The sequence below is a fragment of the Suricata suricatta genome, chromosome 8 (assembly GCF_006229205.1).
Source record: "Suricata suricatta isolate VVHF042 chromosome 8, meerkat_22Aug2017_6uvM2_HiC, whole genome shotgun sequence".
NCBI lineage: Eukaryota > Metazoa > Chordata > Mammalia > Carnivora > Herpestidae > Suricata > Suricata suricatta.
The window spans coordinates 13,032,959-13,054,355 of NC_043707.1; the positions used below are offsets into that span (position 1 = coordinate 13,032,959).

Genomic DNA, 21,397 nt, shown 5'->3' on the forward strand with positions numbered 1-21,397 from the left:
CCTCAGACCGGGGAAGAGGCCAGAACGGTCCCTGGGAAAGGGGGTTCTCATCCTCATGGACTTGGTGAGGGCTGTCTGTGCCTCTGTCCCCCCGCCCCTCCTCCCTCTCCCTGCGCCTGCAAGTGGAGAGCACGGGGCTCCTCCAAGCACCAGCCCTGGGGACTTTCTGAAACCGAAGTCTGATCACGGGGAGCTCCTGGCTCCAAAAAGCCTCCAACGGCAACTTTAAAGGACTCAGCCCCGTATGATGTCATATTTTACAAGAGTTTGTGGCTCTGTTTTTGCTTGTACAGTGTAAGTCCCACGAGCCTCGTTAGTTCACTACCTCGCACCAAGAATAACGGATGTTGCCTAGAAGGTGCTCGAATACCGGCAAGATGAATGAATGAAGAAGAAGTAGTAAGAGTGGACAGAAGAGTAGTGATGATAAAATAATAGTAATAACAACAATAGTAGCTTCCGCTGTCTGTGTGCGAGCACTTGAGCTACATTTTCTCACGTGACCGTCACAGCAAGCTTATTGAGGCAGCTGCTAATTGGTCCCATTTTACAGATAAGGAAACTGAGGCTTACAAATGTTGGAAGTAACTGGCCCAGGGTCATGCAGCTAGTAAAAGGTAATTCTGTGACTGACTTCAGGTCCTATGTGTCCTCTGTGATCAGTTGAGTAGCGCAGATATGGGACCATTCCCTCTCTGCTCCCTGTCTGACTCTGTGGCCTAGGGTGGCCTCACTGCTGTCCACAGAATCCCAGCAGGGTCCTGAGGAAGAATGGAAAGTTGGTGAGACCCTGTCTGAGAGTCATAGTTAGTCGTTGTTAAACAGAAATATTGATGGTTAAGTGTCTGACTTCCGCTCACGTGACAATCTCGAAATTTGTGAGTTTGAGCCCCTCATCGGGCTCCGTGCTGACAGCTCGGATCCTGGAGCCTGCTTCCTATTCTGTGTCTCCCTCTCTCTCTGCCCCTCTCCTGCTCACACTCCCTCTCTCTGTCTCAAAAGTAAAGATTAAACAAATTTTTTCATGGAAATACTGATGGAAAAGATCCTGTCCACAGAGAGCACCATCGCCCAGTGCAGTGGTGGTGATGAGGCTCCGTGTTAGCCCAAGACACACAGAAGATCCAGAACCAGGCCAGATGACAGGATTCCAGAGTTCTCTTGCTGCATTTCATCGAGAAGTTGAGCTATGGTTGCTTTGCATGTCCCAAGTAGCAAAAAGGTTTGAACCGTTAGTATGTTTTCAAATTGGAGCTTCTTTATTTTCCCCCAAAGGCAAAATTTGAAACTCTACTTAGTACTTATTGCTGAGTAGGAAGGAGGCTGACATGGGCTTTCAAAGGCTCTAGAATGTCAAGTGAGAATCCGGCTGTCCAGGCAGTGAGAGAGAGAGAGAGAGAGAGAGAGAGAGAGAGAGAGAGAGCGCGCGAGCGTGTGCACGCACACACATACGTTTGGCCCGGACCACGCTCTCCTTGGCATCTTCCTTGACACTCTACGCACTTCTTCTGTGATGCGATGGGATGGCCCAGCCACTCTCCCTCTGTGTCTTTCTGAGTGACTGTGACTGCCACCGGCCTTTGGAGTTGAAGCTCCTGACAGATATTAAAGAACAATTCACTTATTATAGCTGAACAGAAAAGCATATGGAAAAAGCAAACTGCATTAACATCTGCTGCCTGGGCTCCATCTGCTCCCGTTGGCTTGGCTTTGCCTCCAGACGTGCCAACCTGTCAGTTTTCCAGGGCCAGTTCCTCCTTCCTTCCCAGCGAGGACAGGATGTGCCCATTCATTTCGGGCCACTCATGCGAGACCACGCACTTCTTAGGTGTTGTAGAAATGCAGAGAAATGCATGAAATGCAAGAAATTGGGAGCTGGTGGGCTCACACTCTGGCTCAGCTACTTACTGACTGTGTGGCCTGGGTAGGTGGCTTTTTTCTGTGCCTCGGTGAACCAATCTGTGAAATGGGGTTAGCAATGGCAACAGCTACACCTAAGGATCCCTGTGCGAGTCAAATGTACACACGCAGGTAGATCCCTTGCAACGGTGGCATATCTATAGGAAGTGTGCACCAGATACTAATTCTTACTTTCCATAGAAATAGTCCTCACGACCCCCACCTGGTCTGGGTTACTCGTCCTATATTCTACGGCCTTGCACCCTGAATTTGAAATAACTCATTGGCCGCCACACACACAGGGTCTTGCAGCCTCCTGGAAGTTCCCGCATTTGCACCCTTAAAGACATAGCCCCTTCCCCGTGCCGCTCTCTTCAGGGCGTCCCAAGCCGAAAGCTCACAGCGCATCATTTCCTGATGGGGCGGGGGCGCCGCGCCCCTCACAGAACGCCAGATCCGGCCAGCCGCCTCGTGTGCATTGCAGGCAGCCACCTCCTCCCACCTGAGCTGGTTTTTGCCTCCAGCTAGCAAGACAAACCAAATGTTGTTATTTCAGTATCTGGTAGCCTGTCGGAAGTCATTTCTGGAAACGTGTTTCCACTTTCTCTGCCTGCCACACTTGTTCCCCAGAGCAGCCCCATCTGTGGGGCGGTTAGGACAGGGCAGCTGGCAGCCACTGGCCGCTGGGGATCGGGCCGCGGTGCAGTGGGCCACTGGTGCTTACCGGCTGGGGTGAGGGCCTTCGGCAAGTGTCTATACCTCCTTGTGCCCCAGCTTCCCCACCTATAACATGGAAGTGTTGGCAGTGTGGGCCTCCATGGGCTTGCCCTGGGATTGAATGAGTTAATCTAATCCATGCACAGTGCTTCGGACTCCCTTTCTTCCTCCGTAATCTGGGGTGTGGGATCCTAGAGCATCCGAGTGATCGGGAACCAGAGGGCCAGCCTAGTCCTGTGCTCTGCTCGTCCCAGAGTGCAGTGTGGCCCACTGTGGCGCCCAAGATGATGTAGGGGCGCTCCGTGGATATTAAATAACTTGAACTACTCAGGGAGAACGGTAGTGCCTTCTCACGTTCCTCATTCTCTTCGATGACACCAGGGATGATGTCTCAGCTTCATGCCCATGGGCCTCACGCCTGACACTTACATGCCTTCCTTGTGCTTGCGGTTGAGATTCCTCAGCCATCAACCTTTCTTGCCACGTTATAGGTGCATCCATTTAAATGGTGACCAATTTAAATTACTAAGGGCAAAACGGCTAAAGCGGTAGGAAGCGTTGCTCTACTCCGGCACAACTGGTTTGCAGATGGTTGAATGGGATCCAGGGAGTGCTGGGGTGTGGGGGTGGTCTAGCAGAGTCTCTGCGGGAGCACAGGTCCTGAAGCTTCAGTCCCCATGCCGCCTGCTATCCTCCTGGTGGGTCCACTGTCCCGCCAGGCGCTGCGGGCTGGCAGCTACCTTTCCTCCAATGCCTGGGCCTGGCCGAGCCTGCCTCACAGCACAGCCTGAGAACACAGGGAGCTCAAATCTCTGGCTACATCTGGGACCTCCTGGGGAGCTGGGAAGGGTCCCAGTTCCCAGCCCCGGCCCACCAGGATCTCCATGTTGCAACCGGACATTAGCATTTTTAAAGCTTCCCGGTGATTCTGGTTGGGCCGGCAAAGTGGAGAACCTGGTGGACTAAATGCTGCTCATTCTCACCACATCGTATCATCTGTGGGGAGACGAACGGAGAAAAACTAAGAGGAATTAAGAAAAGCTAAGGGGAGAGGGGGAGGGGCAGACCTGCTAATAAACTATTGAACGAAACCAGCACTTTGCAAAAGGGATGTTTACAGCGTGTGCCATTTTGTCAACCTTACAAACACAAGCAATGCTGTATGTCGTCTGTGGACAGGTGCCTATTCACTTGAGATAGAAACGCACAGCTGTGAAGGACAGAAGTGACCTCTGGGTGGTTGAGAAACAGGAGCTGAGCAGTGGGGAGTACTTCAACCCTAACTGTAAAGGTTTATTTCTTGAAAGCATTGAACAAAGCATGGCAGAATTGGTCCCTGAGGGCTACATTATTTTTCTGCATTTTTGGTGTGTTTTGAAGTGTCCTAAGTGAAGGGGATATTAGTTTTTTATATTTGATAAACATTCATGTCAGAAAAATATTTTGATCCATTTTAAAAAACAATAATAAAAAAAACCCCACCCCAAATGTTACCACCTCAGTTCTTGAGAAGTTTAACAACTTGTGTAAATGTGCCAGGCCATGGGCGGCCTTATGATCACAGGAATGGTGCAGGACAGTGGGGTGAGAGCAAGGCAAGACAGACGGACGGCGGGGCAGTGGGAGGACAGAGACCCAGGGGTGGAGACAGGCTGACCCCTGGGGTCTGAATGAAGTCAAAGCCTTCAACAGTATCCACGGCTCTGCCCAGCACAGGTACAGCACCGTCTGCCTGACTTGTCCCGGACTTGGGGCTTTATGGTCTAGTAAGTGCTGCCACGACCCGCAGAACCTTGGCCTCGAGTGATTATCTAGGAAGGGTGGAGTGGGGGAGGCCCAGCCCGACCCTCATGATCTTCTTCGGCTGTCCTACGAAAACTCTCAGTGGCCTGGAGAGGGGTGAAACCAGACACTCACCGGAAGCTGGACCCCCCTCTTCACAGGATCTGAAATTGGAGACTTCTGTGTGCCAGAGAAACTGCAAGCCCCCCTTCCTAGGTGTCTCACCCCTCACCAGAGGCAGCTCATTGTTAGTCTTTGATTTGAGGGAGCTGTTTGGTTGGGAAGTGGGTATGAACTTGAGCTCCAGACTGGTTTAAATCCCCAGTCTCTGTGGCCTTGAGCAAGTGTCTTTTTACCTCTCTGTGCCTCGGTTTACTCATCTGTCAGAAAAGATGGCCCACTGCTAATAGGACTACTGACAACAGGTCTGATTTGTGTGCCTGGCACTGCCCTCAGGGCTCCATCAGGAATGACTGATTTGCCTGTCAGTCCTGTGAGCTGGTCACAGCCGGGAGGCCTGGCCAAGGTCCCAGAGGTTTTAAAAGGCATTATGGACACAGATTAGTTCATTTCAGTGCTCCTGCCCCTGACCACTGGACCACACTGCTGCTTCGTAGGGCCACTAGGAGGGTCAAGTAGGAGAATGCATAGAAAATGCTGGCCCGGCCGCAGTGATGAGAGGTGCATCAGGGAGCGAGGGACTCTATCATAAAATCCTGGGGGCACCTGGGTGGCTCAGTCACTTAAGCATCTGACTTCGGCTCAGGTCATGATCTCATGGTTCATGAGTTTGAGGCCCGCGTCGGGCTTTGTGCTGACAGCTCAGAGCCTGGAGCCTGCTTCAGATTCTGTGTCTCCTTCTCTCTGTCCCTCCCCTGCTTATGCATGTGCTCACTCACACGTGCTCTCTCGCTCTCTAACATTAGAAAAAAAAATTTTTTTTAATCCTGAATACCTGGTGTCCACTAGGATTCTCCTGGTCTTGACTTGAGATGTGTAGATGCGACAGATGAATTTCTATCTACTTCCCAAGACCCAACGAGGAGGGGAAATTTCACAGTCTGTCCCCACCCCCCACCCAAACCCCCAGTTCTGAGTTCAGACACTGCCAGACCTCCATTGAGAGATAAAGATGGGAAGTTCAGAACACAGCTTTGGAATCAGCCCTGGGCTTGATCCTATCCCTGCGCCTTCCCACCCGTGTGACAGTGGGTGAGTCACTTAACCTTCCCACCGAGGCTCCATTTAGGCTTACATCAAGTGAGGATGATAACATTCCTCATGATAAAGGAGGGTCAACCGAGGAAGTAAATGGAAGGTCCTTGGGGCCGATGGGACGGCATGGAGCCACGCTCAGCATTGCAGGTGAGAGAAAGAATCACGAAGCTCGAAAGGCAAGCAGCGCTGACCTGTTGGGGGACTTTGACGTCTGGCCTGTATTTCGAAGTCAGCTTGGGAGCCCCGTCGCTGACTCACCTCTTAAGTGAGAAGTCCTAAGGGAAATACTGCCTTAAGGGAGAAGGTGACCCACCCTGGGGCAGGAAGTCAGCCAGAGCCAGAATGAGATCCTGCAGGGCCCCCTAGGCTGAGGACTCAGAATCAGAGAAGCTGGCCTGCCTTACAGCGAGCGAGAGGCCTGGGCCACTGTGCAGTTCACAGCAAGAGCCATCTAGTGGCCTGAACAACTGTGGTCTGTCGGGTCTCCCAGAGCCACCGTCCGCCTGGATTGTTCCATGCGCAGTTTGAGGATGAAGGGGAGCGAAGTCCAGGCAGGGCTGGTCATGCAGGAAGAGGTGCTTCTGCTCAGCCCCTCATATAAGGAGCTTGTCCACGACCACGTGGGGGGCTCAGTCGGCTGAGAGTGCGACTTCAGCTCAGGTCAGGATCTCGTACCTCATGGGTTCAAGCCCCGCATTGGACTCTGTGCTGACGGCTCAGAGCCTGGAGCCTGCTCGGATTCTGTCTCCTTCTCTCTGCCCCTCCCCTTCATGCTCGCGCGCTCTCTCTCTCTCTCTCTCTCTCTCTCTCTCTCAAAAGTAAATAAACATGAAAAGAAAAGAGTCAGCAGATCTTCTGCCTGGACGTGGGTGATGCATGACACTTCCCAGAACAGGAGGGGCAAGAGGAGATATAAACAACCTTTCCTCGGTCACCGAGGCACCGGGCTCTCTCCGCTTTGCCTCACCTTCTCAACTCTGAGACCGGGCAGGCCTGGCTCCTCATCTGGCTGAGATCATCTCTTCAGGTCTCAGTCCCCTCATCTTTAAAATGGGTGGATAGGGATCCCTGGCTGGCTCAGTCTGTTAAGCATCTGACTCTTGGTTTCATCTCAGGTCGTAGTCTCACACTTCGTGAGTTCAAGACCCAGTCGGGGTCTGTACTGACTTTAATAGAAGCATGAATTTAAAATGTGTGGATTGAAACCCGTACACTACTCAGCATTGCCTCCACAACACAGTCTATACATAGTCTGTTTTAATCTTCTTATTGAGTTGATAAGCTGGTTGTTGGTCTCATTTTACAAAAATGCAAGATCCCTGAGGGCAGGCATCTGTCTTACTCCTAGACCTATTCCTGCCCCTTAGAATAGGGCCTTGCGTACACTTGGTACTCCGTAAACAGGCACAAATTCATGCACGGAGGGTTGCCTGCAGATAGAATTTTGGCTGGAATGGTAACACCTACCTCATCTCAACTTCCCTCTGAGCCCTGAGCTGTGCTTCTTCGCTGGTTAAGACAGCATAGCTTCTCACCAGCCCTGGGAGGTTTGGATGTTATTATGTGCATGCTCCCTAGGAAGGCTCAGAGAGGTTAATTAACTTCCCCAAGGCCACACAGGTAGGAAGTGGCAGAGCCAGGTTTCCAGCCCAAAGAGGAGCTCCCCAGCATCCCAGAGCCCTCCGGCATGTCACAGGGGCTGTGCTTGCCCGGTGCACCTCCTTGTCAGCACCGTTCGGGAGATGGGTGTCAGACACATTTCATCAGAACAGGGTCACCAGAACTTTCCTTTCGAGTCATGTTAGTATCCGTAAAGGTTGATTGTGAGGAAGTTTTGCAGCTCCCCCCACCCACCTCTGAAACCTATAGGGACTGTGGCAGGGTCTCGTGAACTGTGTGACCAAGAACGGTGTACCCCATCCCACAGACCACAGTAACCCTCAGTCCAGAGTGCGGCCATCATTTTCTTTTTATTTTTTTTAATGTTTTGTTATTTATTTTTGAGAGAGAGAGAGACAAAGCATGAGCAGGGGAGGGGCAGAGAGAGAGGGAGACACAGAATCCGAAGCAGGCTCCAGGCTCTGAGCTGTCAGCACAGAGCCCAGTGTGGGGGTTGAACTCACAGACTGTGAGATCATGACCTGAGCCAAAGTCGGACGCTCAATCGACTGAGCCACCCAGGTGCCCTGGCCTTCATTTTTCAGCAGCTTGGGGATGCAGGTTGCTGTCACTGAACCACCATAGCCCTTGTCGGGATGCCAACCTCACCTGTAAACAGGAAGGGGAGGGGCGCTTCCATTTTGCAGGGAGCAAGGCTGCCGGATAAGAACATGGCCAACAAAAACTGGCGTGGAAGCCCCCGTCCCTGGCAGGGTGGGCCCGGGCCGACACAGGCCCATAAAGGAGATTTAGGGGGTGGCAGCAGCATATTCATTTGTACCTCTGCATAGTAAAGATAATTTATTGGCAGCTGCCTGGGAAGCTTAGTTGTGAAATTACAGGGATGCCAATATCAGGTGCCTTTTCCCCTTCTCTCTCTCCCCACCCCAAATGGCTCAGGGCTTTCAGATGAAATAAATTAATTGGCTGTGTGTATGTGTGTGTGTGTGGTGTGTGTGGAGGCATATATATTTATTTATGTACAGGCGTCTTTATATCGCTGGCTCCGCAAGCATTTACATTTCTTCAGAGATTCTGCAGTAATGAGCTTACAAGTATGTCATTCATTACCCACTTGTGGCAGGGTTTTGGGAGGGGAAAGGGGGGCCCGGCAGATGCAAAGGATGGGTTTGAAAGCTGGAATCCTTTCATCAACAGGAGGCCCATTTGTCTCCTTAAGTGCCCCTCTCCCAGAGGACGTGGGTCGGAGAATGTGAAGAGGGTGGAATGCTTCTGGGGAGTCGGACAAGAGGAGTAACGAAGGTACACGGGAGAATGAAAGAGCGTCTCAGGGTTTGGGGGTACAGAGCTGGGGTTCATCTCGAGTCACAGAGATCGAGGCAGTGAGGCAGAACGACTTGAACCAAGGACCTAAACTCAAGCAACCCTCTGTCTACATGCTGACTGTCTCCTCCTCAAAGAGTTCAGTCCACTTAGGGATGGATGGTTTTCTTTCGGGGTCTTTGGTGGGGGTGGTATCGCCCCCTAGGGGTCATTTTGGAAATCGTGGGGCCCTCCTCTGAGGGCTAGTTGTTAATGGCTCCTGGGAGTGGTGGGTGGATTTTAAACCCATGCGCTGCGACGTGAGGCATGTTACATGGCGCCTGCCAAAGAGCTCTCTGGGATTTTCCCCCCAGACTTACCAAAGTCTAATTGAGAAATAAAATCACACCTGAGATAGTTACAGACACCACGTGATGCTTTAACTGTACATTGTGGAAGTGGGCCCCCCCCCCCCATGGAGTTAGTTAACAGGTCATTCTGGGACTTTTCACAGATGATCTGTGTTGAGTGTTTAGCGCAGCCTTTGGAATAAATGTCAGCAACGATGCTTATTATTAATAAGTTTGCGGTTTGCTGGGTCTCTCCTGCCATTGATTTCTTTGCCTCACGAGGCTATGCTCTTTCTTCTCCAGACTGGGGCTGGGAATGGCTTCCTGTGTGAAAGCCTCCTCCCCTCTCCTGGAGCCTAGTCCTTGACGAAACCCAACCACGGCCCACATCCATCCCCACTGCCCTTCACTCCCCGGCCTGTAGTGAAATAATTTATGTGCACGGCCACGTCCGGATTCTGTGCCCGGACTCCATCAACAGCAGGAAGCACATCTTAATTCGCCGCCTTCTCCTTTGCCTCTGCCATGCCTGGCAGGGAAAAGGCACCCAATTAAAGTTCGTAGAACGAATAAACCGGCGATTCTCAACCCTGTTAGACCCAGCCCTTCTTAATGCAGCACATCTTCTAGAATATTCCTTTTATCTATCTTGAAGTGGAACCCATTACTTACAACCTACTTAGACTCAACAACTCTAAATCAGATCGATGTCCTGACCGCGCAATGACATTAAGAATAGATAAAGGTAACTTATAATAAAAAATAGTAAAGATTTTATTCCGGAAAGGATGGGGGGCGCACACCAACCCTGGACTAGCACTTCTCAAACTTTCATGTGTAGGTGAGTCACCAGGCAGCTTGCTCGCTTGCTCTTGCTCGCTTGCTCTCTCTCTCTCAAAAATAAATAAACCTTAAAAAATTCTTTGAAATGATGGCAGGGATTAAAAACCAAACCGATGAAGCCTTTACAGAGAAACCAAGCATCCGTGCCTTTGACGGAAACTTTGGGCGCCCTGTACTGACCTCTGGCTGAAATGCAGGCATGTGCCTTCAGCTCAGGGACTACTCATACTCTGAAGGGCTGCCCCTCCCCTCCTCAAGGCTACCCCTTGCCCAGCTGGGGACCCTAACCCTCATCCCAACCCCCCCCCCCCCCCCCCCCCCCCCCCCCCCCCCCCCCCCCCCCCCCCCCCCCCCCCCCCCCCCCCCCCCGCCATGCACCTGCTACTGTGACCACCTCCCACCCCTCCCTCACCCTCTCTGGAGCGCCTTTGCCTGGTTAACTCAGGCCCTTTGCTCCTGGCTGAGCTGTCCTGTTCTGATCACCTGTCTGGTCACAAGGTGCTGGACGGGGACAGGGTGTGAGCTGAGCTGCTAAGGCCCGCTAGTCTCGGCCTCCAGACCACATGCCCCCAGAACTGGGCTTTTCCACCAGAGGTGATTTTGCCTCCCTGGGGGACACTTGGCAAAGTCTAGAGACATTTGTGGTTTTCACAAGGGGTCTCAGTGGCCCCTAATGGGTAGAGGTCACAGATGCTGCTCAGTATCCTACCTGCACTAGACTGCACCTCCCCCAGCAGAGTGTCAGCCAGCCCAGAGGTCAGCAGTGTCCTCGGCTTGATCCCTGGCCCAAGACTGGGTTGCTCCTTCTCGCTTTCTCCCTCTTCCTCCCTCCCCCTTCCCTTTATCTCTTTCTCTCTCTCTCTCTCTCTCTCTCTGTCTCACTCACTCACACACACACACACACACACACACACCCACACACCCCTTCTTTCCTGCTCTGTCTCTCCACCTTTGGCTATCATGACCCTCAATGTGAATTGATGGAAAGTTTTAATTGCAGGCAAACTTCTATTCAAACGGGATTCTGTCTTCCGGAAGGCGCCAACCTTAGAGACCATTTCTTTTCTGTCACAGTTCTGGGGCCTCCCTGCAGAGACCCTTTCTGTGTGTTGGGCGTTTTGTTACAAGATAGTGGTATGATAGTCCTTTCTAGAAAGCTCGTCTCCCCTCCCCCTCTGTCTTTGCATCTGACTTTGTACCCTCACCTCTCTGGCCTCCAACCCCACCCCACATACTCCGAATGACCTTGAGCAAGCTTGGCCTGGCCTCCTTCCTTATCTGAAGCAGTGCCTGCTTTTCTGGCGGCGTGGCCTTGTCCCGGTAGGGCTTCAGGGACAGAGATGGCGGTGGCTGTAGAGCGCTGGCCCCCAACCTCCGTGCTGAGCCTGTTTGAGGAACAGATTAGCCATCCCAAAGCGGGGGCATAGGGCGGTGCCTGGCGGTCATCCCAGGTGGTCTGTGTGAGCTCCCCCCATTCCTACACGGGCCCCCTTTTCCTCTGGTCCTGCCCCATCCGGAAGCCTGCTGGGACTGGCAGAAGCTGGTGGGCTAAGACTGTGTCGGGCTCTGAGCACATTTCCGTTGGTCTCCTGTATTGGGGTCCAGTCCTCGTGGATGTCCCCTTGGGCGAGAAGGGAAAAAGGCAAAGAGCAGGAAGAGGAAGTTAGTCCGTATGAAACCCATCTGGGTTTGCTCACTGGCGTGTATGCAGGTTTGGTCCTGCCCTCCCAGGAGGCCCGGACACAGAGGCCTGGTCACCAGGGGTGGGCTGGAACAAACGAAATTCTTGGGGCAGCCCCGAGTTTTCTCAGGTAGGCACGACAAAGGGGGAGGGTGGGGGATCATCCTCGGAATGTGGCCTTGAGCCGTCAGAAACTTGTGTCGCTGCCGGTTCCGGCTTTATAGGCCAAGGTTGAGACCTAGTTGAAAAGGGCTCTCAGGAAGCCGGCTAGAATTTGGTCCAGGAGAAATCTTTCCCAGCGGGTCGCTCTCCTTCCCAGAAGATCTTTCTGGGGTTTTGGGGATCTGGATTCCTGCTGCCCCTCTCTCTGTGAAAGTATTTAACAGCGCCCTATTTCCACTTGACCTAGATTTCTATCTAATGTATATTTATCGTGTGTGTAAATAAAGCATAAATCCGAAGGCTTGGCTTATAGGGAGACACCAGAACTTAAAAAAAGTCCTAAACCTTTCGTTTCAGTTAATGAGAGGATATTTAGAATTGCAAGTACGGATCACACCAACCTTCTCAAACACGTTGATCTGCGGACCTGCATCTATTTCCAAAACATTGTAGACTCTCACAGAGCTTTGGTTTACATAGGTTTTACAGATTGTCAATTGTTTCCTGTATGCTGAATTTTAAACTAAGACACTCTTAAAAATGTTCATTAGTTTTCTTAAAATAACAGTGATCCCCCAGGTCATGTCTGCACGAGGAAACATTTGTCTGAAAAAAAAAATATGTTTCCCACAACAAAAACACATTTTGTGAAAAGAGGCATTATTTACTTTGTTGCAAATCTTTGTGCTATCTGCTAGGTTGTCACATTTGCTCTGGGCTTTCAGTCTGCCGCGATTTCACACCTTGTGTGGCCTCTGGAAAATTCCACCAGGTGCTTGTGAGAGAACGAGAGCAAAAGGGAACAGGATGTCTTTGTATTTTGATGGAAATAGTGACCTGAAGATCCCTGAGCGGCCTCACGGACCCGCAGGAACCCCCAGACCACACTCTGAGATCCACCACGTCACCCACCACCACCGTAAGCACTGACTCCATGTTAATGAAGTGTAGCTAACACCCTCTAAGTTCCTGCCATTATTGCTAAATGCGTGACATGTATTAACTCTGAACTCTCAGAGAGGCCCGCGTGAGGGAGGTGCCAGTTAGGTCCATTTTACAGAGAGGGAAAGTGAAGGTCACACAGGTGTTGTGCCCAGAGCACCCGCTGAGCAGGTGGCAGAGGCCTGATCTGAATGCACTGTACCTCGCGTCCCTGGCTGCATCAAGCACCATGCGAAATGTTCTTTGTTAAATAGAATTAAATGTAAGTGTGCCATATTATTTACTTTCTGCCTCACCATTGCAAAGTGCGTCTTCTTGCCCCCTTTTTTGTAAATGAGAAAATTGAGGCTCTGGGAGGTTAATCATTGCCTCTCCTCCTGGGGCTGAGGGGTGAGGGCTGGACTGCAAGCCAGCTCCATCCATCCAGCACCCTCTTTCCTTACCCCATGCTGTGTCCCATGCCATGTCTCCCCGTTAACATAAGTTGCTGAACTACACCAGGCTTATTATTTAGGGTTCTGTTAAAGAAGGGCCCGCCCATGCCCAGCGAGGCCCACGGGCTCCTAAGTGCTGGCCAGCCCAGCCCTGTGCTGTGCATGCCAATGAGCTTGAGCAAGGGCCTGGGTTAGGTCTATTTGCATTGGTAGCCTGGGTAACTGCATATTCTAATTGGGCACAGCCATGCACACTGCCCCTACACTGTCCATCTACCCTGGCATGGAGGTCCTTGGAAGCAGGTGCGGGCTTCTCCCCCAGCATCCCTCCCAATGGCCTCGGTCACCCTGGTGACTGGAATGAAGCCTCAGACACTGAGTTTAGCGGCAAACCACTACTCATCTGGCTGTGTGTCTACATGGCACAAAAGGAAGCCATAAACTGGTCGTGGTGAGCAAGTGGGAGGGACAGCTCGTCCCTCTGACACCATCCCTATTCCTAATAGCTGCTGAGAGGCACTGGGGGGTTGGCCGGCATGACCACTGGACCCAGACTTACCCCGGTTCAAATCCTGGCTCCCCCTCTTCCTAGGTCTGGATTCAGGCACATATGGGGAGAGATCTTCTTGATAGATTACAAGGATTGCATGAATTGGTAGGTGCAGAGGGGCTTGGAGCAGAGCTGGGGACATTTAAGTGCCGTACGTGTATTTTCTAATAGATGGCGTGTTTCTTTGGCACCTTGCGTGGGTCAAGCCCTTTGTTCTATGCTTCGTCTATTTGGTTTTTGGGAGGAAGGTGCCAATCTGAGACCCCTGGGGTTGGATGAGGAAACTGAGGCACAGAGAAATGAAGTGAGGTCTCCCAGGTCCAAGTGCCACTCGAGATAATCATCAAAGGATGAGTCAGGAGGGGGACATGATGCCCTTGGGAGTGTCCATCTCTTCCGTCACCCCTGGTCTCTGTCCCTCAGATTACTTCTCAATGAGCTGGAAGGGCAGAACATTGTTCGTCGGTCATATTGATTAATGACTAATTCAGAAAATGTTTAGTAACACACATACAGGACCTGTCATTTGCAGATGAGAAAATTGGACCATCTCCAAAGCAAGACAACCGCCCGGGTCTTCTCTCTGCCCGTCCAGGGTTCTTTCTGTACAAAAAATAGGAGCAATGGTTTATCAGTGGATCGGTATATAAAAAAACAAAAAACAGCCACCCCCACCTCCTTAAAGCAGAAACAAGGGACCCAGATTCAGTCGATGGGGTGAGGAGAGACCCATCCTGAAATCACAAGGTGAGACAGACACAGGTCCCGTTTCGCCTCCCAGCAGCAGGCCGGGTCACATACCCTGCGTCTCGGAGCCATACTGCGTTTAGCATATTTCTACCTGATTGAAATTGGCTCTAAACGTGCCCAAGGTTGAATGGGAATGGAGGACATTATTGCATTTAATTATTTCTCTCGAATAAAAATGGAGTCTAGCTGCGGCTTGGAGGCGAGGCAGCGGCAGCAGGGCAATTAGAGTTTGGGAGCTCTCGAGCAAACATTTGAATGTACAATCATTGTAATAAGTACATTAAAATAAAATAAGTCAAAGGGTTGCATTTACATAAATAACTCAAGGTGAGCGTGTTGGATTGCTTAGGACTGAAGGGGACACAGCTAGCTGATCCTAATGAGAAGATAATCACCCATCTGTCCTGCAGGCGGAGACCATCGGGGGTGAGATGGTCGAGGCCCAGTGCTCACTGGTGGCAAATGTAATCCGGGTTCAGTGGTTATTCTTCCTCCTGCTCCGGATGGCGGGCACATTCCGGAAGTTGTACATACACGTACCCTCACTAAACTACCCAAGAGGAAAGTATTCGCAGCATTCCTGTTTTCAAGATGAGGTGACTGAGGCCAGAGAGTTTGAGTTACTTCATTTCTAGCCGCGTGACCTTGGTCAGGTTACTTAACCTCGCTCTGCCTTCATTTCCTCCCTAATTAGGACTACTCCTGCCTGCCTCCCTCGGTGTTTTTGAGAGGATTTTGAGACGTGTGTTAAGGGCCATGGCAGGAGGGGACGTGGGTGCTGGGGACAAGATGGTTATCTTGCTTGTATTTGCCTGGAAACCCCCTCAAGGAAGGGAACCTGGATTTGGATTTCTGAGTCTTGATTCTCTGGAGAAAGAGGAGAAGAGGCCTGTTTACCTTTGCCGCACAGGCGAAGTGTCACTGGGGAGGTGAAGTGGTATCTCATGTCCGTGGAGGGATGGATAAAGAAAACGTGGTGTATCCATACAGTGGAATCTTATTTGGCCTTTAAGAAAGAAGGAAATCCTGGGGTGCCGGGTAGCTCAGTTGGTTAAGCATCCAACTCTTTTTTGGTAATGTTTATTCACCCTTGAAAGACAGCATGAGCGGGGGAGGGGCAGAGAAAGAGGGAGACACAGAATCCAAAGCAGGCTCCAGGATCTGAGCTGTCAGCCCAGAGCCCAACACGGGGCTCAAACTCGTAGACCTGAGCCGAAGTTGGACAGCCAACTGAGTCACCCAGGCGCCCCAAGCATCCACCTCTTGATTTCAGCTCAGCTCTCAATCTCATGGTTGCTGGGATCAAGCCCTGCGTCAGGATCTGCGCTGACAGCACGAAGCCTGCTTAGGATTCTCTCTCTCCCTCTCTCTCTGCCCCACCCCTGCTCATTTCACACACACACACACACACACACACACACACACACGACATTTTTTTAAAAAAGAGAGAGAAGGAAATCCTGCCATACGCAGTAACATAGATGGACCTGGAAGACAAAATGCAAGAGGAAGCAAGCTAGTCACAGAAATACCAATAATGCATGAGTCCACTTGCATGAGGCTGCTGAAATAGTCACCGTGAGAGAATCCATACAGGGGCGGCTGACAGGAGCTGGGCCAGGCAGGAATGGGGAGTTGATAAGCAAGTGGCGTCAAGTCTCAGTTCTGCAGCAGCGTATTCTAGAGCTGTTCTGCACAACATCACACCTATTGTTGGCCATACAGCGTCATGCACTTAAACATGTGTTCAGATAGTAGGTCCCATGTTAAGAACTCTTAACCACAATAAAATGTGAAAGAGAACAGAGAGGAAACAGCCGAGGGAGAATCTGTCAGCTGCTCTAGAAAGCAGAGTTGAGTCCATGAGCCAGGAGGTCTCAGACCTCGGAATGATGCCTGGTGCTCACTGACTGTGCCCATCACTGATTTTTCTGGAAGCTATCGAGAATCTGTGAACTCTTGGTTCCAGAAAACAGATCTTTCCCTCCCCCCTTACACTTGACTCTTCTGGTTTTCTTTGGCCTCTGTGGAGTGTCTGGGGCCAGGCGGAAGGAAGGCCACAGGGCCACCCTGAGCTGACCGTCCCCAGCGTGGGGCCTCTCTGAGTAGATGACGCATTAATCAGGAGTTCTGTTAGAATCGATGGTGGTGCTTGGCCCTGAGAGCACAGATTAACGGGAGGAATCGGCCAGTCTCTGATGTTCAGATTAGCTTCATTGATTGCAGGGTTTCCTGTGTCTGGTTTTGCCTGGAGAAGTTCTTCCTGAAAGTGGTAGAGAACGTGAGCTTTTGCATTCGGTGGCTTATGGAGGTTTCTGCTCAGACTTGGGATCTCCTTTAATGAGGAAAGAGAGGGCTGTGTCGGATGAGAGGATGCAGGTGGCTGTGAGGACCTCTTCCGCTGACTCCTGCCTTGTTGACTCCTAGAAAACGAGCTTGGGGTCAGAGTTTAAACGCATGTTTGCAGATAGCAGTAGTCCTCGAACTGATTTTTTGTCAGGGGCAAAAACAAACCAAAAACAGCACGCCGAAATGGGCTCCTGTATCTGAGGAGAGACAAGAGGAAGAACACAGCCTGGGTGGGCTCCTGTATCAGTCAGGATGAGTTACTCTGTGCAGTAACAGAGATCCCCACACGTCAGCGAGGGGAAGCGTCGGAGGCATCAGACTTGAGATGGCTCTTAGGAGGTGACACGCCTCTTCCAGATCCATGTAGCTGGGCTGGAGGGGATGGGAAGGGATCCTGTGGTCCAAAGCCAGGCTGCAGTGCAGGAAGAGATGGAGTGAGCCGCACCTAGGGGGCTCTGTAGCTTCTTGGAAGTGGGTTGGGGAATTGGTAACTCAGGCCGTGGGGTCTGCAGCCTAATCCCAGCCTCACCACCGACCAGCTGGGTTACCGTGGGCAAGCTCATGGACGGTCAGTTCCCTCACCTGCAGAATGAGAGTCATGGTAACATCCAGGTGCTTGGTCCCTGGGAGATGGGGCACGGGCGGCAAGGAAGCAGCCATGTGTGACTTCTCCAGACCATTGCTGGGCCAAGTGGAGACTCTGGGCTCAGGGATGATTAAACCAAGCCCAGGGGAGAGGAACCTCCTGAGCCCAAACTCCTGGAGGGCCGGCGCCTGCGTACTTTTCTTAAAGGGCCAGATAGAAATACTTAAGCGGGCCAGAGAGTGAGTATTGCAACCATCCCTTCTGGTGTTGGAGCAGGAAAGCAGTCATAGACAATCCATAAGCCAACGGGGCATCCCTTTTTCAATAAAACTTTATTTACAGAGGAGGAGGACACGCAGGATTTGGCCCACGGGGGCCACAGTTGGCGGACCTGCTGGAGTAGGAGCTGTGTGGTGCACCAGCCCCTGTTTGAGCCACTTACCAGCCCCCGCCCTGCCTCTGCCATTTCGTTCCACCATCCTCTTCCCTGGGAACTGTTAGCAGGCATGTTTAAGAAAAGCGAAGAGGAGGTCTTCCCCCAGAATTGCTCCTGATGGCCATTGTGTTTCTATGGCAACAGGGGTAGATTTACGGAACCAATTAGCGGTCTCTGTGGCTTTAGAGGTCCCCCTGGGGCTAGCTCTGGAACAGTGGGTACTCTTTCAGGCTACAGCCTTGGTAATGGGCTCTAAGCAGAGGCAATGTGTTTTGAAAATGATGCAGGGTATTAGTTGAATGGTACATTTGCTCTGTGCTGGAAACGGCCAAGGCCAGCCCCCATGCATGGAGAGGCTCAGTTGGGGGCCTTCCTGGAAAGACCAGTAACATGTGTCGTGTCTACAGTGACTCTTGCTTGGCCTTTCTCTTCATGTTCCTGAGTGACTTAATCAGTTCTCCAGGTGCAAACCTCAGGAGTCAAAGCCCAAACACAAGAGTGTTACAAGTTTGGGGCGCCTGGGTGGCTCAGTCGGTTAAGCCTCCGACTTCGGCTCAGGTCAGATCTCACATTTGTGGGTTCGAGCCCCGCGTCAGGCTCTGTGCTGACAGCTAGCTCAGAGCCTGGAGCCTGCTTCCGGTTCTGTGTCTCCTTCTCTCTCTGCCCCTCCCCTCTGATGCTGTCTCTCTCTGTATCAAAAATAAATAAAACATTTAAAAAACAAAACAAAAGAAAACAAAAAAAAGTGTTACAAGTTTGCATCCCTACCCCCAGGATTCGCTGTAAAGATCATAATGCAACAGGGTTCCTCTCCATAATAGCAGGAGGTCTCCGCTTAGAATTAACTCTGGCTCCATCACGGCCTGTCCGAAGGCAGTGAATTGTATATAATATCCTACCTGTATTTTCTTGTCTTATAACTTTATTATGACATTTCCAGCCCTTAACTAAACTTCTAGAATTTAAACAGGAAGCTAGAACAAAACATCCATGATCCAGTGGCAGAAACGTACAAGGAAACTTACCTGAAAGGGAGGTGTAGTTACTTACAAAGCATTGAGGACCATGGTCATAGCACTTTAGAGTTTTCAAACCCTAGTCTCTAGTTGGAACATTCTCCTATTTCCGGTGGGGGAAACTGAGGTCCAGAGAGAAACGTCTACCTTGAAGTTAAGCCCATAGCAAAGGTCTGGTGCAAAACCAGGGCCCAGTCCTCCAGACCTACGTGCCGCACTCTCCAGGGGCGAACCTAACTTGGCGTGACCACTCAGTGACGTTTCTCTCCTTTGTCCGCCCCCCCCCCCCGCCCATCTTCTCCAGGATGGCTACTTTTCTCACCGGCCGAAAGAGAAGGTGCGAACAGACAGCAACAATGAGAACTCCGTCCCCAAAGACTTTGAGAATGTGGACAACAGCAACTTTGCACCCAGGACTCAAAAGCAAAAGCACCAGCCTGAGCTGGCAAAGAAGGCCCCTAGCAGACAGAAGGAGCTCTTGAAAAGGAAGCTGGAGGAGGAGAAGGGCAAGGGGCATCCGTTCCCGGGCAAGGGCACCAACGAGGTGCCCCCTCCCAGTGACAAAGCCGCAGCCAACAGCAGCCGTGGGAAGGATGTCCCAAGACAGCCCCATGGCCGGAAAAGCGGGGGAAGCTCCTCTGAGATCAAGTATGACCAGCCCCCCAAGTGTGACATCTCGGGCAAGGAGGCCATCTCCGCCCTGTCCCGTGCCAAGTCCAAGCACTGCCGCCAGGAAATCGGGGAGACCTACTGCCGCCACAAGCTGGGGCTGCTGATGCCCAAGAAGGTGACTCGGTTCTGCCCCCTGGAAGGTAAGCTTGAGCCCCAGCCCCGTTTCCCTCCCATGCCGTCCCATTCTGCCCCCGTTCTCAGGCCTTCTGAGAAGGACCGCCCTATTCTTCAATGTTCTAATGTTTGTTTATTTTTGAGAGAGACAGAGACAGAGTGTGAACAGGGGAGAAGTGGAGAGGGAGGGAGACACAGAATCTGAAGCAGGCTCCAGGCCCCGAGCAGTCAGCACAGAGCCTAACGCAGGGCTCGAACTCACGAACCGTGAGATCATGACCTGAGCCGAAATCGGACGCTTAACCGACTGAGCCTCCCAGGCACCCCAGGACCACCCTATTTTTCAAACCCCTGATCAATACTCAAGATTTTTTTTTTTCTGGGACTGTCTGAATTCTGAAATTATATGTAAAAAGCTTCGCAAAAATTAAGTTGCCTTTGGTTCTAGCTCTAACCAGTTGCCATTATGGGAACGGATAAAATACACAAAATCAGGGCTGACGGGGAATCCACAGTGATTGCATCGATATGCTTTGTCTTGTGTCTCAGCAGACTATTGGCATTAAAATTGACAGGAATATTATTATAATTGACGGTGATTTGAAACGTTTCTAATTGGTTACATTGACTTTGGAGGCTCTGCAAAAGCAACCTTCCTGTTTTCCTCCAGCTAAAATTCCTTCCTTCCTCCCTCCTTCCCGCCGTCTGTCGCTCCCCGCTTCCTGCCCTGCGCTGGGGACTCTTCTATGTGCGGATGGCCGGCGACAAAGCAGATGTCTTGGAGGGAGGAGTCGGGGCTCTGATAGGTATTCATAAGCACGGGGGGAGGGGGGCTCGGAAGCTGTGTGAGGTGTTCCTTGTTGCATCTCCGCACCTGACATCATGCCCTTGACGGCCTCGTGCCCTTCTCGGTGTGTGTCCCCTCCCCCGGCGCCTGCACGAGGGGTAGACAGTGAGCTGGTGCTTGCTCTCAGCCCATCTCATGCATCCCGCCCCTGACGTCAGCACTGTCATCGTGAGCCTCACTTTTTTTCAGATTTTTAGGATTTGGGTCAGGTAGAGAGTGGCCGTGTGTGTAAGCGCTGGGAGGGGATACACCGCAAACCCCTCACGTGCTCGTTCCCCTTCGTGCGGGGCGCGGGCACCTTCGGCTTCCTCCGCGGTGTTTCTTCTGTTATTTTTTGACTTTTCGGTTGTGAATGTGTGTCAGGACTCTCCTCTCCTTTAAAGGGGAAGATTTGAAAAGAAAGGGTCGCGTCTCCCTGGCATTTCAGCCCTAGTCTGAGCTGGCCATGCGGTCTGCATGTGTACTTTTGACGGGACTTGGCTGACAGGGTGTAGGAACAAGTACATGGAGGAAGAAGTTTCCAGAATCTTTTGTTAACCGGCACGTGACTTGGCAGAGAAGTGTCGGAGGTCCGAGTTGAATGCCGTTCCGTGAAAGCAATAGTGGGCCCTCTCCCCACCAGGGGCCAACACGGTTTCTGCCACGGGCGGGAGAGAAAGCAGTGGAGGCTGCGTGGGCTGAACGATCTCTGTGCACCGAGGGAGCCGTGGGCGATGCATGCACAGCGCACTACGCTACGCTCCAGTATCCCTCAGGGTGCAGACCTGCGGTGGGCGGGCCATAGTCTGCTTGCTCCTGCGAGTTGCTAAACTCACTTAGTGGTATATACCACCCACTTCATGCCTTAGGTCACTGAATCCTCACAACAGCCCCAGGAGGCAGGTCTGCTATCAACCCATTGTATGGATGAGGACATTGCGCCTGAAAGAGGCTTAGGACTTGGTGAGAGGTGCGTGGCTGGTAGATAGGGAGCTGGTACTGGCACTCAGGCTGCAGAGTCTTTCCCTCCTCGGGGAGCAGAAAGTCTCAGTTTAGCTCAAACTGTCAGGCCTCGGGGATGACCTGCACCCGGAGGCTGTGTTTCTCCCTCCTCAGGTTCGGAGGGAGGAGGGAAGGGGAGGGGGTGG

At 51.8% G+C, this 21,397-nt stretch overlaps 1 protein-coding gene across 5 annotated transcripts in view; it reads left to right on the top strand.

Annotated features, from left to right (window-relative positions):
* XYLT1 (xylosyltransferase 1) overlaps positions 1-21,397 on the top strand; it is a 291,549-nt gene that overhangs the window by 142,972 nt on the left and 127,180 nt on the right. For all 5 annotated transcript variants that reach the window (XM_029948070.1, XM_029948068.1, XM_029948067.1 and 2 more), the window contains exon 3: positions 18,942-19,449. In XM_029948070.1, the coding sequence (XP_029803930.1) occupies positions 18,942-19,449 (508 nt within the window). The remainder of the gene's footprint in view (positions 1-18,941; positions 19,450-21,397) is intronic.